This window comes from Anolis sagrei, chromosome 4 (genome assembly GCF_037176765.1).
Source record: "Anolis sagrei isolate rAnoSag1 chromosome 4, rAnoSag1.mat, whole genome shotgun sequence".
NCBI classification, from domain to species: domain Eukaryota; kingdom Metazoa; phylum Chordata; class Lepidosauria; order Squamata; family Dactyloidae; genus Anolis; species Anolis sagrei.
In genome coordinates, this window is record NC_090024.1 from 25,522,680 (window position 1) to 25,541,522 (window position 18,843).

Below are 18,843 nucleotides of genomic sequence, written 5' to 3' on the forward strand. Positions count from 1 at the left end.
ACATATCAAGGGCTGACTATTACGAGCATGACTGCATCCCTAGAAAGGTATCATACAGTACTCAGAATGGTGTCATAAAGTAATTTTCTATTTTTCCTCATTCATGGATTTCTCAGGGTCTATATATATATATATATATATATATATATATATATATATTGCTGTTGCTTCCCTGTGTTCCTAGATTGTATTATCTGCCAAGCATTGGTCAGATTCACAACACCTTTCCAGTTAACTATGCTTATGTGGCATAAAATAGAAGCAGTATTAATTATCACTTCCAGACACATCTGGGTGGCTTTGGAAAACAGCAACCACAGTGCAAACTTTGCTGAAAAAAGAAAGAGTTCTAGAACTTGTAGTCTGTTACAAATAAACAGTGTTTTCTCTGTAGATTTTTCCATTCTAGAGAAAAAAGAAAAAAGATTGATGTGAATGACAGTGGTGTTTAGTTTCCATGGCTACCTACTCACAAAGAGAGTTACTAAGCATCCAACCATAGTACATATAGCACTTTGAAAAGATTGTAGACAATGATTTAGTTCCACCAAAAAACCTCACATAAAAAATAACCAAAGTTACAGACATAAATGCTCAGAATTTATTTCTCTAAAGAGCATTTAAACTATTTACATAAATTTGTATTCTTATAGACATATGCATATTTTAAAAATAAAGTTTAGATAGTATATATGAACCCGGTATTCTTTTCAGATTTTTATATACCTAATAGTTCAGGGATGTCAAACTCGTTTTCATTGAGGGCCACATAAGACTTATGGTTGCCTTCAAAGTGCGTTGGATGGAGAATCTATGGTAGAGAGTGTCAACTGTATTTTTTTTACATAGTCGGTGATCTGCCCTGATTGAGTGATAGCTCCTATTTTTTATTATCTGCCATGCAAACTGGAGATAATGGGAATTGCAGCCCAATAGGACTTGTGGCTCTGAAGTTGGGAAAAAAGTTATAGGACATTCTAAAGTCAGATGTCATATCCACACATATTATATCTAGATTCAAACACACTCTCATGACTAAACAGAACAAACTGCAGCCTTTCAAATGTTACTGTATCCCCTTTTCCATCAGTTCTAGTCATGATGTTTAATGATTATTAGAAATGCAGGAGCTGTAGTCCAGCATCTGAAGGGCCACATAAAATGACATGGAGGACTGGATTCAAGCTGTGGGCCTTGTATTTGACACCTGTGTAACTGAAATTTAAGAGTCTCAATGTATGCTACAATATGATAATATCTAAAACACAACCTCCCCACCTCCACCCCACCAATATTCGCAAGGATTGTGTTCTCATACCTCATGTGGATACCCAGAACTATGGCTCATAGCAGATCCTATTGAAATGAAGAACCTCTGGCCCCAGAATATAAAGGCCTATGAAGTGCCTAGAGAGAATGTGTTCTGTCAGATGTGGGTAAATGCAACCAAAGATACCATTCCCATGTAGACTGGGGTTGTACTGTATACACTTTGTATGTAATTGAGAGGTTCAAATAGACACTCTAACATTCCACTTTGTATTGTACAGAACATTTTTCATGTGTTTTCTTCTTCTACAGCAAAGTTTTGTGGTGATCCAGGAATACCAGCTCAAGGCAGAAGGGAAGGCAAGAGCTTTATTTATCAATCAGAAGTCTCCTTCAGTTGTAATCTCCCATTTATATTGGTTGGTTCTAGTACTCGGATATGCCAAGCAGATGGTACTTGGAGTGGATCCTCCCCTCGTTGCATAGGTATGATGAGTTATATTTCTTAAACTATTCTTTTGCATGAATTGCTTAATGCCATTTTCACTGGGTATAATTTTCAACATCCATTTACTCAGGGACCATTCTTGAACATGTTCCTATTCCTCATAAAAACTGACTCTAGATGGTAAAGAAATTCCGAATATGAGGACTACAATGATATATATATATATATATATATATATATATACACACACACACACACACACACACACACACACACACACATACATATATATATGTGTGTGTGTGTTTTTCTTAATAGACCTTAAGATTTTCTAAATCTTAATAAATCTGGAAATGGCTCCTCTTCATGTAGCATCATTGTATCCCAATCTATATTAAAGAGGTACACTTCGCTTATTAGTGCACACAAAAACAAAGCATTTCAAACATTTTCTCTGGCAAGGCAAAATAAGAGAAATACCTATTTTTGTCAACGATATTCTAAAATTTAGTGTTTGTTTTACAAAAGGGGTGAGGCTTTTCTTGCATAGAATCATTATTTGAAGGCAAAAAATATAGATAATTTTTTGGCACAAACTACAAAGCTTTGGGGATAAACTATGGTTTTGCCATTACCCTTCTTGATAAAAAGGGATACTTGGTTTTCAACTTCATCCAGGAGCAAAATAAAGTTTGTACTAGAATTTGTTTATTGATTTGTTTGTTTCTTTTAAGAGCATGTATTGGTATGTGATGACGTTAAGGATAATTAGATTTTAAAGTATTTGTGATGTGCATGATCTGTATATGCAAAATTCTGGCAACTCCATTTTGTATCAAATGCATACACCTTCAAACAAAAGCTGTCATCATGCCTGAACACAAGAGCTTTATATGAAGCCGGGCTTAGATAAGGACCACTGAGCTCCATCCATTTCAATATCAATGAAATTTTCTTGTAAGCATAACAAAACCTGGATGCTACCCTGATAATGCAGCTGATGTGTAATACAAGCTGGAGTGGCAATTGGTAAATTATTTGTGTACATGAGTGTGATAAATAGATTATGTCAGCAATATATACACAGTTCTTGCTAACCTTGGTTAACAGCCCAAATCTCTGAGTTGATGCATGCTTTTATCTTTTTTTTTGGTTCCATTACACATTTTGTTTTGTTTTGTTTCTATATTTCTTTTTATAGATAAGGCTATACAAGGTATTTCATGCATGTTTTTCCCCCTTAAAATCCTGCTTAATAAATGAATAATGGAATTCACTACAACTTAAACTTCAGTTTAAATATTGACACTTCTGAAGACTATTCACATGAATTTGGCTACAAATGCATTTAAATATAACCATTTATTTTCATTTGAAATGTTTTCTGTATTACAGAGCCTTCACGCACAGCATGCGAAAACCCCGGAGTTCCTCGCCATGGATCGCAAAATGATACATTTGGATATCAGGTAGCTCATTTATGTTTCATGCTATAGCTCTGGTCTCTGCAAAGTGTTTCAAGACCTAGGGTTCATCAAACATGTGCCAGTATCTCTAGAAAAGCTATCAGCAATGCATTTCTCACCCTTTCCTACTTATTAATGCAATATTTCCTGATTTTTGTAAGACATTGCCCTATAGGTATGGTATAAGTATAATGTGCTTGAAAGAGAAACAGAAATACTTCACATGCTTGACTGGTTGAATATTAGAAAGTCTGATAGTATAACTTCTATACTCAAGGAAAATAATATCCGTTCTCATAAATGTTGAATGCCTTTCAAATTTAATGTTTAGGCATGCTTTTGAGAGAGTATAAGCATCCTTAAGACTGTACTGCAGGTACAATATAATAATTCTTATTTTGCAGAGTGAAAACCAAGGCTGAGAACATGGTGATTAAGCATTAGGGCATAAATCCAAATTTGCCTGATCAAAGCTCAATGTCACAATTTTTTATGAAAGAAAACACCAAATATCCAGTTTCCATTTTTTATATAATCACATCAGTGTGACAAAGAATCATAAAACAGAATAATTGAATCTCGAGCTGGAGTTGTCTACAAAGGCCATGCAGTCCAACCTCCTCTCATTCAGGAACACATAATCAAAGCACTTCTGACAGATGGCCACCCAGCTTGTTTTAAAAATACCCAATGTAGGAGACTCAACGGAACAGCTTATTCCACTGTGGAATGACTCTTATTCTCAGGACGTTTTTTTTCCTAATCCTCTTTTTCTGTAGGTTGCATTCCTTGATCCATGCCCTGGAGTAACAGAAAACAAGCTTGCTCTATCTTGAATGTGAAAGTCTTTCAAATATTTAATTATGGTTATCGTCTCCTCTCAGCCTTCTCTTATCAAAACTAAACATATCAAGCTCCCCAAGCCTCTCCTAATAGGGCTTAGCTTTTATACCTTTTACCATTTTGGTTTCTCTTATTTGGACACATTCCAGTTTATCAATATTCTTCTTGAATGCTGGTGCACAAAACTAAACACAGTTTTTCAGGTGAGATCTGATCAAAGTAGAATAGATAGTATTACTTCCTTCGATCTAGATGCTACAATTCTATTGATGGTATTTTAGCTGTTGCATCAAAATGTTGAGTCGTGTTCAGTTTTTGTGTACTAAAGAAGTTTTCACATGAGTATTAAGGTGCAATTTTGATCCACATGATATCACATTTTGCTCTTTGTTGCATATTGTCCATCTTGTTCTTAGATTATGTATTTTCATTAACAGGTGGAACCCCATTAATGGCTCCACCGTCACTGTAGTTGCAGCACTATTTCTGAAGCAATTATTTCCTTCCTTAGCAATTCCGGAATTAATGCAGTCACATGTAGAAAGCTCAGTGATTCTTCTCCTGTCCCCTTCCTAACCCCAAACAAGTTGCAGTCACGTAATACTGTGCTGAATGCACAGGGCAGAATGAACCTGGGGTGTGGATGCGGGGGAGAGAGTCTAGCGGAACTGTGCAGAATAGTTCTTGTAGGATTCAAAATCAACAGAACAGCAACATTGTGCAGTGGCGGCATGTGTGTGAAATAAAGTGTGTTTCCGAATTGTGCAAACAGCATGATTGCTACAAGATTTCCAGTTGGTGTGATAAAGTCCTTTGTTGTTGTTCATTTGTTCAGTCGTCTCTGACTCTTCGTGACCTCATGGACCAGCCCACGCCAGAGCTCCCTGTCGGCCGTCACCATCCCCAGCTCCTTCAAGGTCAGTCCAGTCACTTCAAGGATGCCATTCATCCATCTTGCCCTTGGTCCTTAGTCCTTAGACTCCCTAAATCACTTTCACAAATACTTGTGCTACTTATCCTGTATGTGCCTACAGAACCTTACATTTCTCCCTATTTGATGTTATTGGTAATTTTGATATACCTGCTCCCTATTCCATTATCCATATCTTTTACAAAGATGTTGAATGCCATGGACCCGGGACTTAACCCTGTGGCATCAGTAATTTTGCTACAAGTTGAGGAGGAACTAGCACCCTTGTAATCAATTAAATCAACACAAAACCACTTACCAGTAGCATTGCCTAATTCACAACTTACTAGCTTGGTTGCAATAATATTTTGGGAAACCTTTCGAAAGTTTGTACTTAAATCAAGATTTGTTACACACACAGCATTTTCTTCATCTACCATGCTTGCAACTCTATCAAACAAAAGATGGGGGAGAGGGGAGACATAAGATCAATCTGTCATGCCCTGTTTTTCAGAAATCCATATTGAATTTTTGGTGATCATGACATTTCTTTCATAATACTTACAAACTATTTAATGATCTGCTTTTTAAAAAAAAATCCCTGGAATTGATATCAACTGACTAGGTGTTAATTCTTGAGGTCCTATTTTTCTTTCCTTTCTGAAGAGGGGAATGACATTTACCCTCATTGAGCCTGGAGGGAATTCTCCTGCTCTACAGATATTTTCAAAGATTATTTCCAGTGGTTCTAATATTACTTCTGCCAGTTATTTTAATATACTTGGATGTAGTTCATCTGTCCATTGAGACTTGGATTCATTTAGAGTAGCCAGGTATTCCTGTACTACTACTTACTCTGCACTACATTTTCCTTTACTGAATCATCTGCTCTATTACCTCCAGGCTGAACACTGTTTTCCTTTAGGGAGAAGAGAAAGCAAAGAAAGTGTTGAGTAGATTTTTTCCCCTTTTCTCTATACCTTGTAAGCATTTTGCAATGGTCCTGCAATTTCCTTGCACTCTTTTTATATGGATCTGAAGATGCAAAACAATAAGGAAAGACTTTCTTGTTGTAGGTTCTAGTTGTTTTCCTCTTCCAAAACCTACAGAAGAATCACCTTTTGTTTCCTAGGAAGTAGTATCCACTAGAGAAAAAAAAACAGGCTTGTGCTATTATAAGCAATGTGTTGTCTGAAAGGGAAGGAATATCTGGTAATTGCTAGTCATAATATCAAACCCCGTGAACACAACATCTTCCCATTTATAAAATACAGACACAAAATGGTGGCACAAAACTTTACAGTTTATCTCTTCTGACTCCCTTGGAGTATTTATGTTCTATCTCAAAAACACTTCTTATGCTGTTTTTAATTCACATTGTCAAAGATGCTAATATCTGCTTCTTTGCCCCTGTGTAATATGAAGCCATTTGAAAAAGTATTCTTATTTTGTTCTGTTATACTGTATGTTAGCTGGGAAACAGAGAGAAAGAAGGGGATTAAGAGGCCATGATTATTAATATTGTAATTGCAGTCATTGTAGCTTCATTTTACAAATCTGGGAAAAGTTCAACATATAACTGATTGATGTATTGTCAGAGGCTTTCATGGCCAGAATCACTGGCCATGTTCTAGAGGAACAGTCACACCTAGCTCCAACAGACAAGAGTTCTTTGTCCCACCCTGGTCATTCCACAGATATATAAACCCAATTTTCCTAGTTCCAACAGATCTCGCTACGTCTGAGGATGCTTGCCATAGATGCAGGCGAAACATCAGGAGATAATGCCTCTAGAACATTTTATTTATTTATTTATTTACTTTATTTCTATACCGCTTTTCTCAGCTCTTAGGCGACTCAAAGCGGTTTACACAACAATGCAAAATATCACAAAACAGTATAATGCAATTAAAACAGAATATAACATCAACAATTAACAACAGTATAACAAGCATAACGCCTCAACAAGAACATGGCCATATAACCCGATAAAAACCTACAACAACCCATATAACTTATTGGTTTCTGGGCTTGATTTTTATTCTTGTGGTTTTCTGTAGATATCAATGTAGATGGTTGATATTCATCCCAATTCAGGCCATGGTAGCCTTGAATTCATTTCCATCTGTTGCAAGTAAATGAAATCTGTAATATAATGCAACCCATTATACTTTGGATTTGATGTTTGGGCTATCCTGTCCAACTATATCATAGATCTTTCCTTTTACACAGCTACACAGATTTTACAGAGACAATATATATTTGGATGTCAATTTTTTACCAACTTCATCTGCAGGCTTCAAAAACAAATTGCTTCCCCGAAATGAACTGCGAGCTTGAAATATTTTTGCAGGGATATTGCTGGTAACATAGGAAATTGTTTATAGCACTCTGACCATAAGCCATTATAGGACAACATAGTACTGAGCTGAAATAACTAGATTTATTTAAAACAATATTTCATATACGCAAGGCAGATTTTAAGATTTGTTCTTTTCACCAATTTATTGTGTATGCATGTATGCTTGTGTATAAATGCAGCAGTATCTTTTATATTAAATCTGAAAGGCTCTAAGACACAATCGGAATTTAGGGGAAAAAATCTGTTCATTACACTTGTAACTTTCCTTGTATTTGCTCTCAGGTCAGCTTTTTCACACTTGGTATGAAACTCATTATTATGATAAGGTACAATGTTGAAACCCATCTTTTTCTGTGAATTTAATACTTTCATAAGTACAAAAATTATGTCACAGAAAGATGAGTTTGTTTATCTAGAGAAAAATGTCGTACTGGATTATTTCTTTAAACGATGAAAGAAACCAAGGTGTTCTGTTCTAGCATGCTGCTCCTAAAAAAGTTGCATTTCAGTTATAATCATATTCAACCATTCTGTTCTAAACACATTGTAGCGGGTAGGATGAATCACTGAGGTTAGCCCCACCTTACTGAGCATGTTATCCATACTGGTTGCATAACCTTGCTAGTTTGTGATGGGCTTCATTTGCAGAAAGGCACTCCTATGCATGCAAAAGCATAGGAATTTTGGTCAATAGATTTCTGGAGAGGTATTTGTCACAATTTGTTGAAGCAAAAAGATCCCAAAGAATCCTATATCATCCTAAATATCAATAATATTATACATTTTTGTGAACACTGTGTCCGCTACATCGGATGAATGAAATGTAGAGATATAATTCTTTGGTAATTTCAACTTCAAAATTATTTATTCTTATTATTATTAACTTTATTTGTACCCCGCTAGCATCTCCCGAAGGACTCGATGCGGCTTACACAGGCCGAAGCCTCAAAACATAATACAATAGAAACATAACACAATAATAAACAAAGCAAATCAAAACAATCAAGCAAAATAACAACAGTGACAATACATCAAGACACTATTAAAACTGGTTTGGCCGGCGCAATGGGGTACAGGGTTAAAAGTGCTGAAATGGCAGGAGGAACATAGGATTAAAGATGCGGTGTGCAGTAACATTGGTTGTGCTAAAGTGCTTCTAGGGCTTGGGATGGGGGATTCCTAATCTGAGAAGGCACATCGGAACAGCCAAGTTTTTAGGTTCTTTCTGAAAGCTGCTATAGTAGGGGCCTGTCGAAGATCTTTTGGAAGGGCGCTCCAAAGTCGGGTGGCAGCCACAGAAAAGGCCCTGTCCCGTGTCCCCACCAAGCGCGCTTGCGACGTGGGTGGGATCATGAGCAGGGCCTCCCCAGATGACCGGAGCGAGCGTGTGGGTTCGTAGATGGAGATGCGGTCACGCAGGTAGGGTGGTCCCAAACCGTTCAGGGCTTTGTAGGTGAGCACCTGCACCTTGAATTGGGCTCGGAAAATAAATGGCAGCCAGTGGAGCTCCTTAAACAGAGGGGTAGACCTCTCTTGATAATGAGCCCCGGTTAGCATCCTGGCTGCTGCCCGCTGGACCAATTGAAGTTTCCGAGCCGTCTTCAAGGGCAGCCCCACGTAGAGCGCATTGCAGTAATCCATTCTAGAGGTGACCAAGGCGTGGACCACCCCGGCCAGATCTGCCTTCACGAGGTACGGTCGCAGCTGGCGCACAAGTCTCAATTGTGCAAAGGCCCTCCCGGATACCGCCGACACCTGAGCCTCAAGTGTGAGCGAAGAATCCAAGAGGACACCCAAACTGCGGACCTGTGGCTTCAGGGAGAGTGTAACCCCGTCCAACACAGGTAGCCACCCTATACCCCGATCCGGTTTACGATCGACCAGGAGGACCTCTGTCTTGTCGGGATTGATCTTCAGCTTGTTCTTCCTCATCCAGATCGACACAGCGGCCAGGCACTCGTCCAGCACCCGAGACGCCTCCTTGGAATTAGGTGGAAAAGAGTAGTAGAGTTGCGTGTCATCCGCATAAAGATGGCACCCAACTCCAAAACTCCGGATGACCTCTCCCAGCGGTTTCATGTAGATGTTGAAAAGCATGGGCGACAAGATAGAGCCTTGCGGGACCCCACAGGTCAAAGGCCAGGGGTCAGAGCAGGCATCTCCCAGCTTCACCATCTGGGTTCGTCCATCCAGGAAGGACCGGAGCCACGACAGAACCGCGCCCCCGAGGCCCATCCCAGAGAGACGACCCAGAAGGATACCATGATCGATGGTATCGAAAGCCGCTGAGATGTCCAAGAGAACCAGCAGAGTCACACTCCCCGCCTAGCTCTCTGCGGAGGTCATCCACCAAGGCGACTAAGGCTGTCTCGGTGCCATGACCAGGCCTGAAACCAGACTGTGACTGATCTAGGTAGTTGGTATCGTCTAAGAAGCTCTGGAGCTGGGAGGCGACCACCCGCTCCAGCACCTTACCCAGAAAAGGGAGGTTGGAGATTGGCCTGTAGTTACTCAGCACCGTGGAGTCAAGGGAAGCTTTTTTGAGGAGTGGACGAACCACAGCCTGTTTCAGATTAGATGGAAAAATCCCTTGCTCCAACGATGCATTGACAATCAACACAAACCAATCAACCAACCCCTCCCTGGCTGATTTAATGAGCCAAGATGGGCATGGGTCTAGAGGTGAGGTGGTCACCCTCACAGCCCCAAGGATCTCCTCCACGGTTTCAGGAAGAACAAGCCTAAAAGAATCCCACAAAGTTGGACAAGCAGGTGCCTCCGTCACCTCTTCTGGCACTGCGATGAAATTGGAGTCGAGCTCAAGGCGTATCTGGGCGACTTTACCTGCAAAATGGTGTGCGAAATCGCGACACCGAGCTGCTGGGTCATCAGTGATCTCCTCCACCACAGGTGGGTGGAGGAGTTCCCCCACGACCTGAAACAGCTCCGATGATCTATTTGCTGCAGACGCTATACAGGTGGTCGTGAATGATTTCCTGGCCACCGGTATAGCCACGGAGTATGCCTTAAGAGAGGCTTTAGCCCGTGCTCGATCAGAGACGTCCCGAGATTTCCTCCATTTGCGCTCTAGCCCCCTTCTCGTATGCTTCATCACAGCCAGCTCCCCGGTGAACCAGGGAGATGGCCTGTCACGACGCAATGAGATGGGGCGTTCGGGTGCGATCGTATCTATGGCCCTGGACATCTCCCCATTATAGAGAGTTACCAAGGCGTCGATAGAATCGCCAGGCTCCAAGGCAGGAAGAGCCCCAAGATTCCTCAGGAATCCGTCCGGATCCATCAGTCTCCTAGGGCGGACCATTTTAATCTGTCCTCCACCCCTGCGGAGGTTAAGAGTCGCAGCAAGTCTAAAAGTGATCAGGTAATGATCAGACCATGACACCGGAAGGATGTTTTGATCTTCCACTCTAATCATTTCGTTGTCCGCCACGAAAACAAGGTCAAGAGTATGTCCAGCTTGATGAGTGGGACCAGATATTATCTGTGACAGTCCTATGGTCGTCATGGTGGCCATAAAGTCCTGAGCTGCGCCAGATAGGGTGGTCTCAGCGTGGATGTTAAAATCTCCCAGCACCACCAGGCGCTGGGAAACCAAGGCCGAATTAGAGACCACCTCCGCTAGCTCAGACAGGGAAGCTGCTGGGTCGCGGGGTGGGCGGTACACCAGCAGGAACCCCACACTGTCACGGCTCCCCACTTTCAAGTGGACACACTCAAACCCAGAAACCTGCGGAACAGCGCATCTGATCACGGCGATGGATTGCCGAAAGACTACTGCGACCCCTCCTCCCCGCCCCCCTTGTCTGGCCTGCTGGTGCACTCCGAAACCTGGTGGACACAACTGAGTGAGATTTACTCCCCCCAGCTCGTCCAACAAGGTCTCGGTGATGCATGCCAGATCCGCCCTCTCATCCAGGATCAAGTCCTGGATGGCCGCGGTCTTACCATTAACGGATCTGGCATTAATCAGCAGGACCTTAAGATCAAGGGGACTGCCATGGAGCCTACCACTACCTACCTTCTCCAGGGTCGCAAGGATCGCAAAATTAGTATTTTTCTTCCCACTGGAGCACATCATCATATCATCGTAAGGGCAAAATTTGCTGTCCTACACTTATTTCATCACTAGTAAGGTATAGAGTGTGCTGGCTCCCATCACATGATGTTGATTTACTTCTGCTGTGGCTCTGTGCCTGAAGAAGGGTGAAATCTGAGTTGGAGGTAGCTGTGGCAGCACAAGCTTACTGTGTTGCATTAAAAACAATGGGGGAAAGATGGGATGGGATGGGATGGGGAAGGCGGGTGATGTGGGGCACAGGGTGCCAGGTTCTCATACCCCCGTCAGACCCCACCGGATTCACCACAATGCATAGCAAATCCCAGCATTAATGTAATGAGGTCCAAAGCTTTGCACAATTTAATGTTCTGTACAAAATTCATATATGATAGTAGTGGGGTTTGCAAAAAATGGTACTTTTTGTACTGAATTTTTATTTTCTGTACAAAATTTATAATATTTCCTGTGTGAAAGATACCGCTTTTTTGCAGAAACTCCTACTTGAAAATTTATACAAAATGGATAGTGAATTGCAGAGATTCATGGCAGTCCAGGAATCTCATTATCAGACTTTTTAACACCTGAGCAACAGGTTTTTAGACCATTCTTCAAATATTTTTTGAACTTTAATGAGGAAGGTGATATTGTAGCACAGCTGTTTAATTGCTACCAGCAATAAGTCACTACCAACCAAAAGGTGGTAAGTTTAAAGCCCAAGTTGGGGTTGAGCTCCTAATTTTAAATAGCCCAGCTTACTGTTCACCTAAACAGTTTGAAAACAGAGGAAAAGTGTTCCTGCCATACATCAAGGGAACCACTGACCGCATTGGGAAGCTGATGAGGAAACACAACATACAAACAATCTACAAACCCACCAAGAAAATCCAACAAATGCTACGTTCAGCAAGGGACAAGAGGGATCCTCTCACCTCTGCAGGAGTCTACCGTATACCATACAGCTGTGGACAAGTCTACATAGGGACCACCAAACGCAGTGCCCAAACACGAATCAAGGAACATGAAAGGCACTGCAGACTACTTCAACCAGAGAAGTCAGCCATAGCAGAGCACCTGATGAACCAGCCTGGACACAGCATATTATTTGAGAACACAGACATGCTGGACCACACCAACAACCACCATGTCAGACTACACAGAGAAGCCATTGAAATCCACAAGCATGTGGACAATTTCAACAGAAAGGAAGAAACCATGAAAATGAACAAAATCTGGCTACCAGTATTAAAAAAATCTAAAAATACAGCAGCAAAACAGCAAAGAGGAAACAACCAGGCACATCTCAACACCTCTCAACAAAAGGTTTTCCCAGGCTCAGGCAGGCCTTCAAATGCTAATGAAGGTGATCAGCTGAAACATTCACACCTAGCTCCAGCAGGGAAGAGCTTCTTGCCCCACCCCAGCCATTCCACAGATATATAAACCCATTGTCCTATTTCCAAAAGACCTCACTACCTCTGAGGATGCCTGCCATAGATGCAGGCGAAACGTCAGGAGAAATGCCTCTATAACATGGCCCTATAGTCTGAAAAAAACCACAAGAACCTAGTTTGAAAACAGCTGTGCTGTGAGTAGAGAAATTAGGGTCTGTTTAAAGCGAGGAGGTTAATTTATGACACCATAAAAATACCAGAGAGCAAGGAGGAAATACTATGATCAAAAGGCTCGGCATTATAGCGGATGAAGCAACAGCTCCCCCATGGCCGGAATCGAGCAACCTCCAGGATCTGAAGTGGAAGCAGAAAAACTGCTGAATGACCTCTGAATGTCTTGTATGTCAAAAACAGCACTGAATATTTGCCGCGTATGTGTGCATTGTAATCCACCCTGAGTACCTTTTGGGGTGAGAAGGCCGGAATATAAATACTGTAAATAAATAAATACACAGAGGAAGTGTTAATTTCCTCCACCACAGCTGTCAACAAAACAGAACTTAGATGGTAACAAAGACATCCTTCATTCAATGTGCGGATTGGCACCTTTGTGCCCACTCCGTTTGAAGGAGATAAAAGTTGATGTACTGTGATGGACTGCCCTTAATCCAATGTATTAAAGAGAGGTTGGAGAGCTACATATCAAGGATGATTTAGCTGTGGATATCCTGCCCTTAGCGATCCTTTATTCAAAAGTAATCACCTTGTATTCAGACATAAGGCTCCTTTTCAGACTCACTGGCTAATTTCTGTACCATTTCACAATGTGGTTGTCTATCATGACCTAATATGACTTCCTTCACATGAAAAACAACATTCCAAAACTGAAAACCCTCGGTTCATTGAGGATTTGCACATTATTCTGAACCCTGATATTTAAGAATTTCAAATTGCGTGGTAAGCTTTTATGCATAGACCACGACTTTTTGCCTCAGAAAGGTGGTCGCATTTTATAGAGTGGGATTAAAGCACTCTTCCCTTTTCATCTATTTGCTATTTACTATTTACATAAACTGGCATGAATGCTTGAATGTTTTCTGAGATATAAAAAAGCCATTTTCACATGAGAGTTTGTAGGTGTGAAATGAAGAGTGCTCCACAATACTCAAACATCCAAGGTCAGAAAACATGCATTTACATGAGCAGGTATGTTTGTTTGGAGTTTCTAGCAGACTTTATTCTTTGCACAAATACACAAACACAAAATGCTAATCAGTATCTATGTAATGGAGATCTTGGGAACCATTTTGTCTAACAAGTTTCATTCCTGTAAAAACAAAACATATATTGAAAATAGAAGGGAGAAGGGCTTGGGCAAATTTCAATTGTAGCACAATTGCTGTAATCACAAATGTTCTATGCAACATACCTTGGCAACAGCCACACCCAGGCAACAGAGATGTACTCTGTTGCATCTAATGCTCATTTAAAATTAAAGATTAAATCACAAAAAATATTATATGAAAACAAAATGGAACAGATATTGAAACACTGGCTACCAGTCTGGTACCAGGCACAATTCAAAGTGCTGGCTTTAGCCTATAAAGCCCTAAATGGTTCCGGTCCAGCTTACCTGTCTGAACATATCTCACCTTGCTCTCGGTCCTGCCTTCTTCACAGATGCGTTTGGCAGGAACAAGAGATAGGGCCTTCTCAGTGGTGGCCCCTCAGCTGTGGAATGCCCTTCCCAGGGATATTAGATCGGGCCCCTCCCTCTTAACATTTTGCAAAAAAGTTAAAACCTGGCTTTTTGAGCAAGCATTTGCAAATGCAATGTAACAGGCACAGATAGACCCACGGCATGACTGGACGATGTGATTGAATAATGATTTTAGTAAGGAGACGCCGAGGATATATGGTTTTTTAAAACTTTATATGAAATTATTTTTATATGCTAATGTTTTAAATTGTTTTTATGTTGTTGGGGGCATTGAATTGTGCCGAATGTAAACCACCCTGAGTTGGGCTGAGAAAGGTGGTATATAAATATGGTAAATAAATAAATTGAATTCAGGAACATGGGAACAAATATAAAATAATCATATGTTAAAAGCCAGTTTTTCAGCCAACAAGTTACCTTTTTGAACAAGCATTCATTTTCCTGATTAGAAATATCTTTGCACCCTGGCAGAGCAGTAGAGCGAAGACCAGTTTTTTTCCTTTGAACCACAGTGGGCCTCCATTTGATGTACATTGAGAAGATATGTATATTATCACACTAGCAGTTAATAACAGTAGTTACTTTTTTTTATGTAGCCTTGGACATCAGGAATTTTGTACTAGATTTAAATAAGAACTTTTCTAATATCCATCCAAACCTATATATCAATTCCCTATTCACTGTGTACTGTAGAAAGAACCAGAAATGTCTGCTCTCAGTGGAAATCTCCACAATAGGATGATCCATTCTAATTGCTAGGAAAAAAAGAAAGGTAGAAAATAAGCTTTTTAGTATGATGGTGATTCCAGGGACTTGCAAATGAGACAAAAGGAGAGAATAAAGTCTTAAGTGCCTAGAGAGCAAAACAGAGAAAGAACAAGCTCTCTTACACTGTTTACATCTCTTCCTGTTTTTGTCCTCATCAGTTGGTACTAGGAAAAAGAAGAGAAAAACACAGTTCTCTTTGGGACCCCAGGGATTCAAATAATGCTCATCTTAAAGCAAGAATACTAGTTATAAAAGACAAGAAGGAAAGATTTGGATGACAAAGGGAAACATCCATATTATAGTGGTTCTATCTACTTTTTCATATGAGGGCCAGTATTCCATGATTGGCAATCTTCAAGAGTGGGAATTTTAGGAATTCACGATGCATAGAAGAGGTTCTCCTTCTGTGACACAGTTTTAACTACAAATAATTAGTCTCCTACCCAACCTACCCCATTGTTGTGGGATGGGGGATGGTCCATCATTTCTGGCTGATTTCCCTGTGCATTTCTTTATCATATCAGAATCAAACTGAGGGTACAGTGGTAAACTTGGCATTATACTAAATGTCCTTTGACCAGGAGCTGTCCACTTGGAGGTGTTGCTGTAAGATGGTCCTCCATTGTGCATGTGACAGGACTCAGACTGCATTGTAATACACCCTATGCATGAAACAAGGTGAAAGGCACATGTAGAGAACAAATGATAATAACAGAGGGAGGTCACCAGCAGCAACATGGGGAGATTGAGGCCCACTCTGTTCCAGTGTGCACTACTTCATGGTAGTTAGTTACAGTAATACCTAGATTTTATGACTTTGTCTTGTCACATCTTCCTCTTTGTTTCTGCATTTTTCTGAACAACCTCAAAAGTTTTTCTGAGTCCTTTCTAGAAGAAACATGAAGATTGCAGAAAGCCATGTTAATCCTTGCAGTTGTTGAATTTGCCTTAAAGAAAATACAAACATATAAATCTATATATTGTTGAAGTGGATTGAAAAAGACTTGTCTTTGCTGATTTTTTTATTTGCCCTTTAACAAATCAAAGTGCTCTTTCTGTTTCAATAGGTAGGAAATATTGTACAGTTTCACTGCAGAAAAGGATACCTACTTCAAGGTTCTACAACTCGAACCTGCCTTCCTGACCTTACCTGGAGTGGGATTCAGCCAGAATGCATACGTAAGTTATGGGGAAATAGTAGAAATAGACAAAGATAGATTCATAACGCTTAATATCACTGGGAGTTTCACCAGTAATGTCTGTTGATATTTTACACATTTTATTTTTATCAAATCTGTAGAAAATATGTAAACAGTCCTTTAACATGTATGAAATTGGGACAAATGTTTCACAGTCATTGAGAAAGCTATGATTCAACCCCTCCTGACAGTTTTGGAGGGAAAGGAGAAAGTATATTATGGCCATGGTAAGAAGAAGAAGGTTCCTTTCTGTTTACCAGATGAAAGTGTTTAGCCTTGTGCTACACAACTCATCCTTTGCATAGTATCTCAAAAATAAAGAGGTAATCTTTTACCAACATTCTTTTATTTTTTTGAGGTTATGATCAAAAAGGAAAAAGAAGATGTTAAAACCCCCACTTCTTAGGGACAGTCAATTCTGTCAAATTCATTTTTACCTGGTTTGTTAGATTTCTGTTCATTTCCTTTCTTCACTCTTGTACCAGATGCCTAGATACTGATTTAGAAGGGTGAGAGAGTCTAATTTGCTCTGTTGACAAGAGTTAAGGATTGGGTTTGTGAATTAGATTGGACTTATAGGTTTTATTACGGATCCTCCCACCATCTATGACTTGGGTGGTGATCGCATTAATATGATAGTTCTATCTGTTTTGCCATATGTAAAGTAAATTATGTCTTTCTTTTTAGCTCACAGTTGTAAACAGCCAGAATCACCAGCTCACACAAATGTTGCTGGAATGGATCTCCCCTCTCTTGGTTATACCCTCATATACACCTGCCAACCAGGATTCTTTCTAGCAGGAGGATCGGAACATAGAGTCTGTAGATCTGATGGCACTTGGACAGGAAAAGTTCCTGTGTGTCAAGGTAATTTCTCACATAATTCAGTTGTTTCTATGGAGAAGAAGCATATTTATAGAATTATTTATTATTTATTTATTTACAGCTTTTATATTCCGCCCTTCTCACCCCGCAGGGGACTCAGGGCGGATTACAGTGTACACATATATGGCAAACATTCAATGCCAATTTTTTACATACAAACATATACAGACATAGACAGAGGCTATTTAACTATTTCTGGCCTCCAGGGAAGCTGTCGCTTTCGTCGTCCATCTGCGACGCTGATGAAGCACTTCTGCATTCCCGCATGCTTCCCCGCTGGAATGATTTGCTGGAGTCTTCTTTATGGCCTCATAAATCAGTTAATTTAGCCTCCCCACACTTTAAGGTGGTACCTTGTTTTCCTACTTGACAGATGCAGCTGTCTTTCGGGTTGCAAAGGTCGACAACAGGCTACATACAATTGGTTGGAAACCTACTCCAACCCGGGCTGGCTTCGAACTCATGACCTTTTTGGTCAGAGTGATCTTAATGCAGCTGACACTCAGCCAGCTGCGCCACAATCCCGGTACCCCATCCCTTTGACTTTATTTACTCTTCTAGTGCAATGTAGCATGTCATTGCATCATTCCACTTCTGCCACCCAATAAACATACATAGTAGGCATGTTTAGGTTCAGTCACAATCTTCGTAATTCAAAATAAATTTGGAAAAATTTGCTTTTTGAAGGGATTTTAAAGTTTTTAAGGAAACCAGAAGTCCCTTTGCCCTTCTGAAGCTTTTTCCATCATTTCTGTTACTTAACAGTAAGTGACTTGGAAATTATTCAGCTTCTCCCCGCTTCTGATCCCTGGCTTCGACTCAAGCCAGAGAAGCCGTTTTAATCCAGAGTGGATGAAGTTCCTCCCTTTCCTCTCCCCCCACTTCTGTCTCAAGCCTGGGAAGCTTTTTAAACCAGAGTGGATGAATTTCCTCCCTTCCCTCCCCCCCCCCCGCTTCTGTCTTAAGCCTGGGAGGTGTTTTAAACCAGAGTGGATGAATTTCCTCCCTTTCCTCTCCCCCCGCTTCTGTCTCAAGCCTGGGAAGTGTTTTAAACCAGAGTGGATGAATTCCCTCCCTTTTCTCTCCCCCTGCTTCTGTCTCAAGCCTGGGAAGTGTTTTAAACCAGAGTGGATGAATTTCCTCCCTTTCCTCTCCCCCCGCTTCTGTCTCAAGCCTGGGTAGTGTTTTAAACCAGAGTGGATGAATTCCCTCCCTTTTCTCTCCCCCTGCTTCTGTCTCAAGCCTGGGAAGCACTTTAAACCAGAGTGGTTGAAGTCCCTCCCTTTGCTTCTCCCCCTACTTCTGAACTAAAAGAACTACTTTCAAAATAAAGAACACCCGTTTAAACAGGAAATAACACTTTCAAACCATTAAGAAAAGACTCGGAAGTCTCAGAAGTTTCAAAAGATTTTGAGCATTTTTTTCTGTAAAATTTTTGACTTTAGAATCGAACCACCAGTGCCCCCTACATCCGAAACGTTTTTTGAACCATTTATTTTTTTTG

General features: G+C 40.6%; 1 protein-coding gene across 7 annotated transcripts in view; it reads left to right on the forward strand.

Moving 5' to 3' along the window:
- Positions 1 to 18,843, forward strand: part of CSMD3 (CUB and Sushi multiple domains 3) — a 661,396-nt gene that overhangs the window by 616,733 nt on the left and 25,820 nt on the right. For all 7 annotated transcript variants that reach the window (XM_060775789.2, XM_060775791.2, XM_060775792.2 and 4 more), the window contains 4 exons: positions 1,582 to 1,755; positions 3,113 to 3,186; positions 16,323 to 16,434; positions 17,142 to 17,321. In XM_060775789.2, the coding sequence (XP_060631772.2) occupies positions 1,582 to 1,755; positions 3,113 to 3,186; positions 16,323 to 16,434; positions 17,142 to 17,321 (540 nt within the window). The remainder of the gene's footprint in view (positions 1 to 1,581; positions 1,756 to 3,112; positions 3,187 to 16,322; positions 16,435 to 17,141; positions 17,322 to 18,843) is intronic.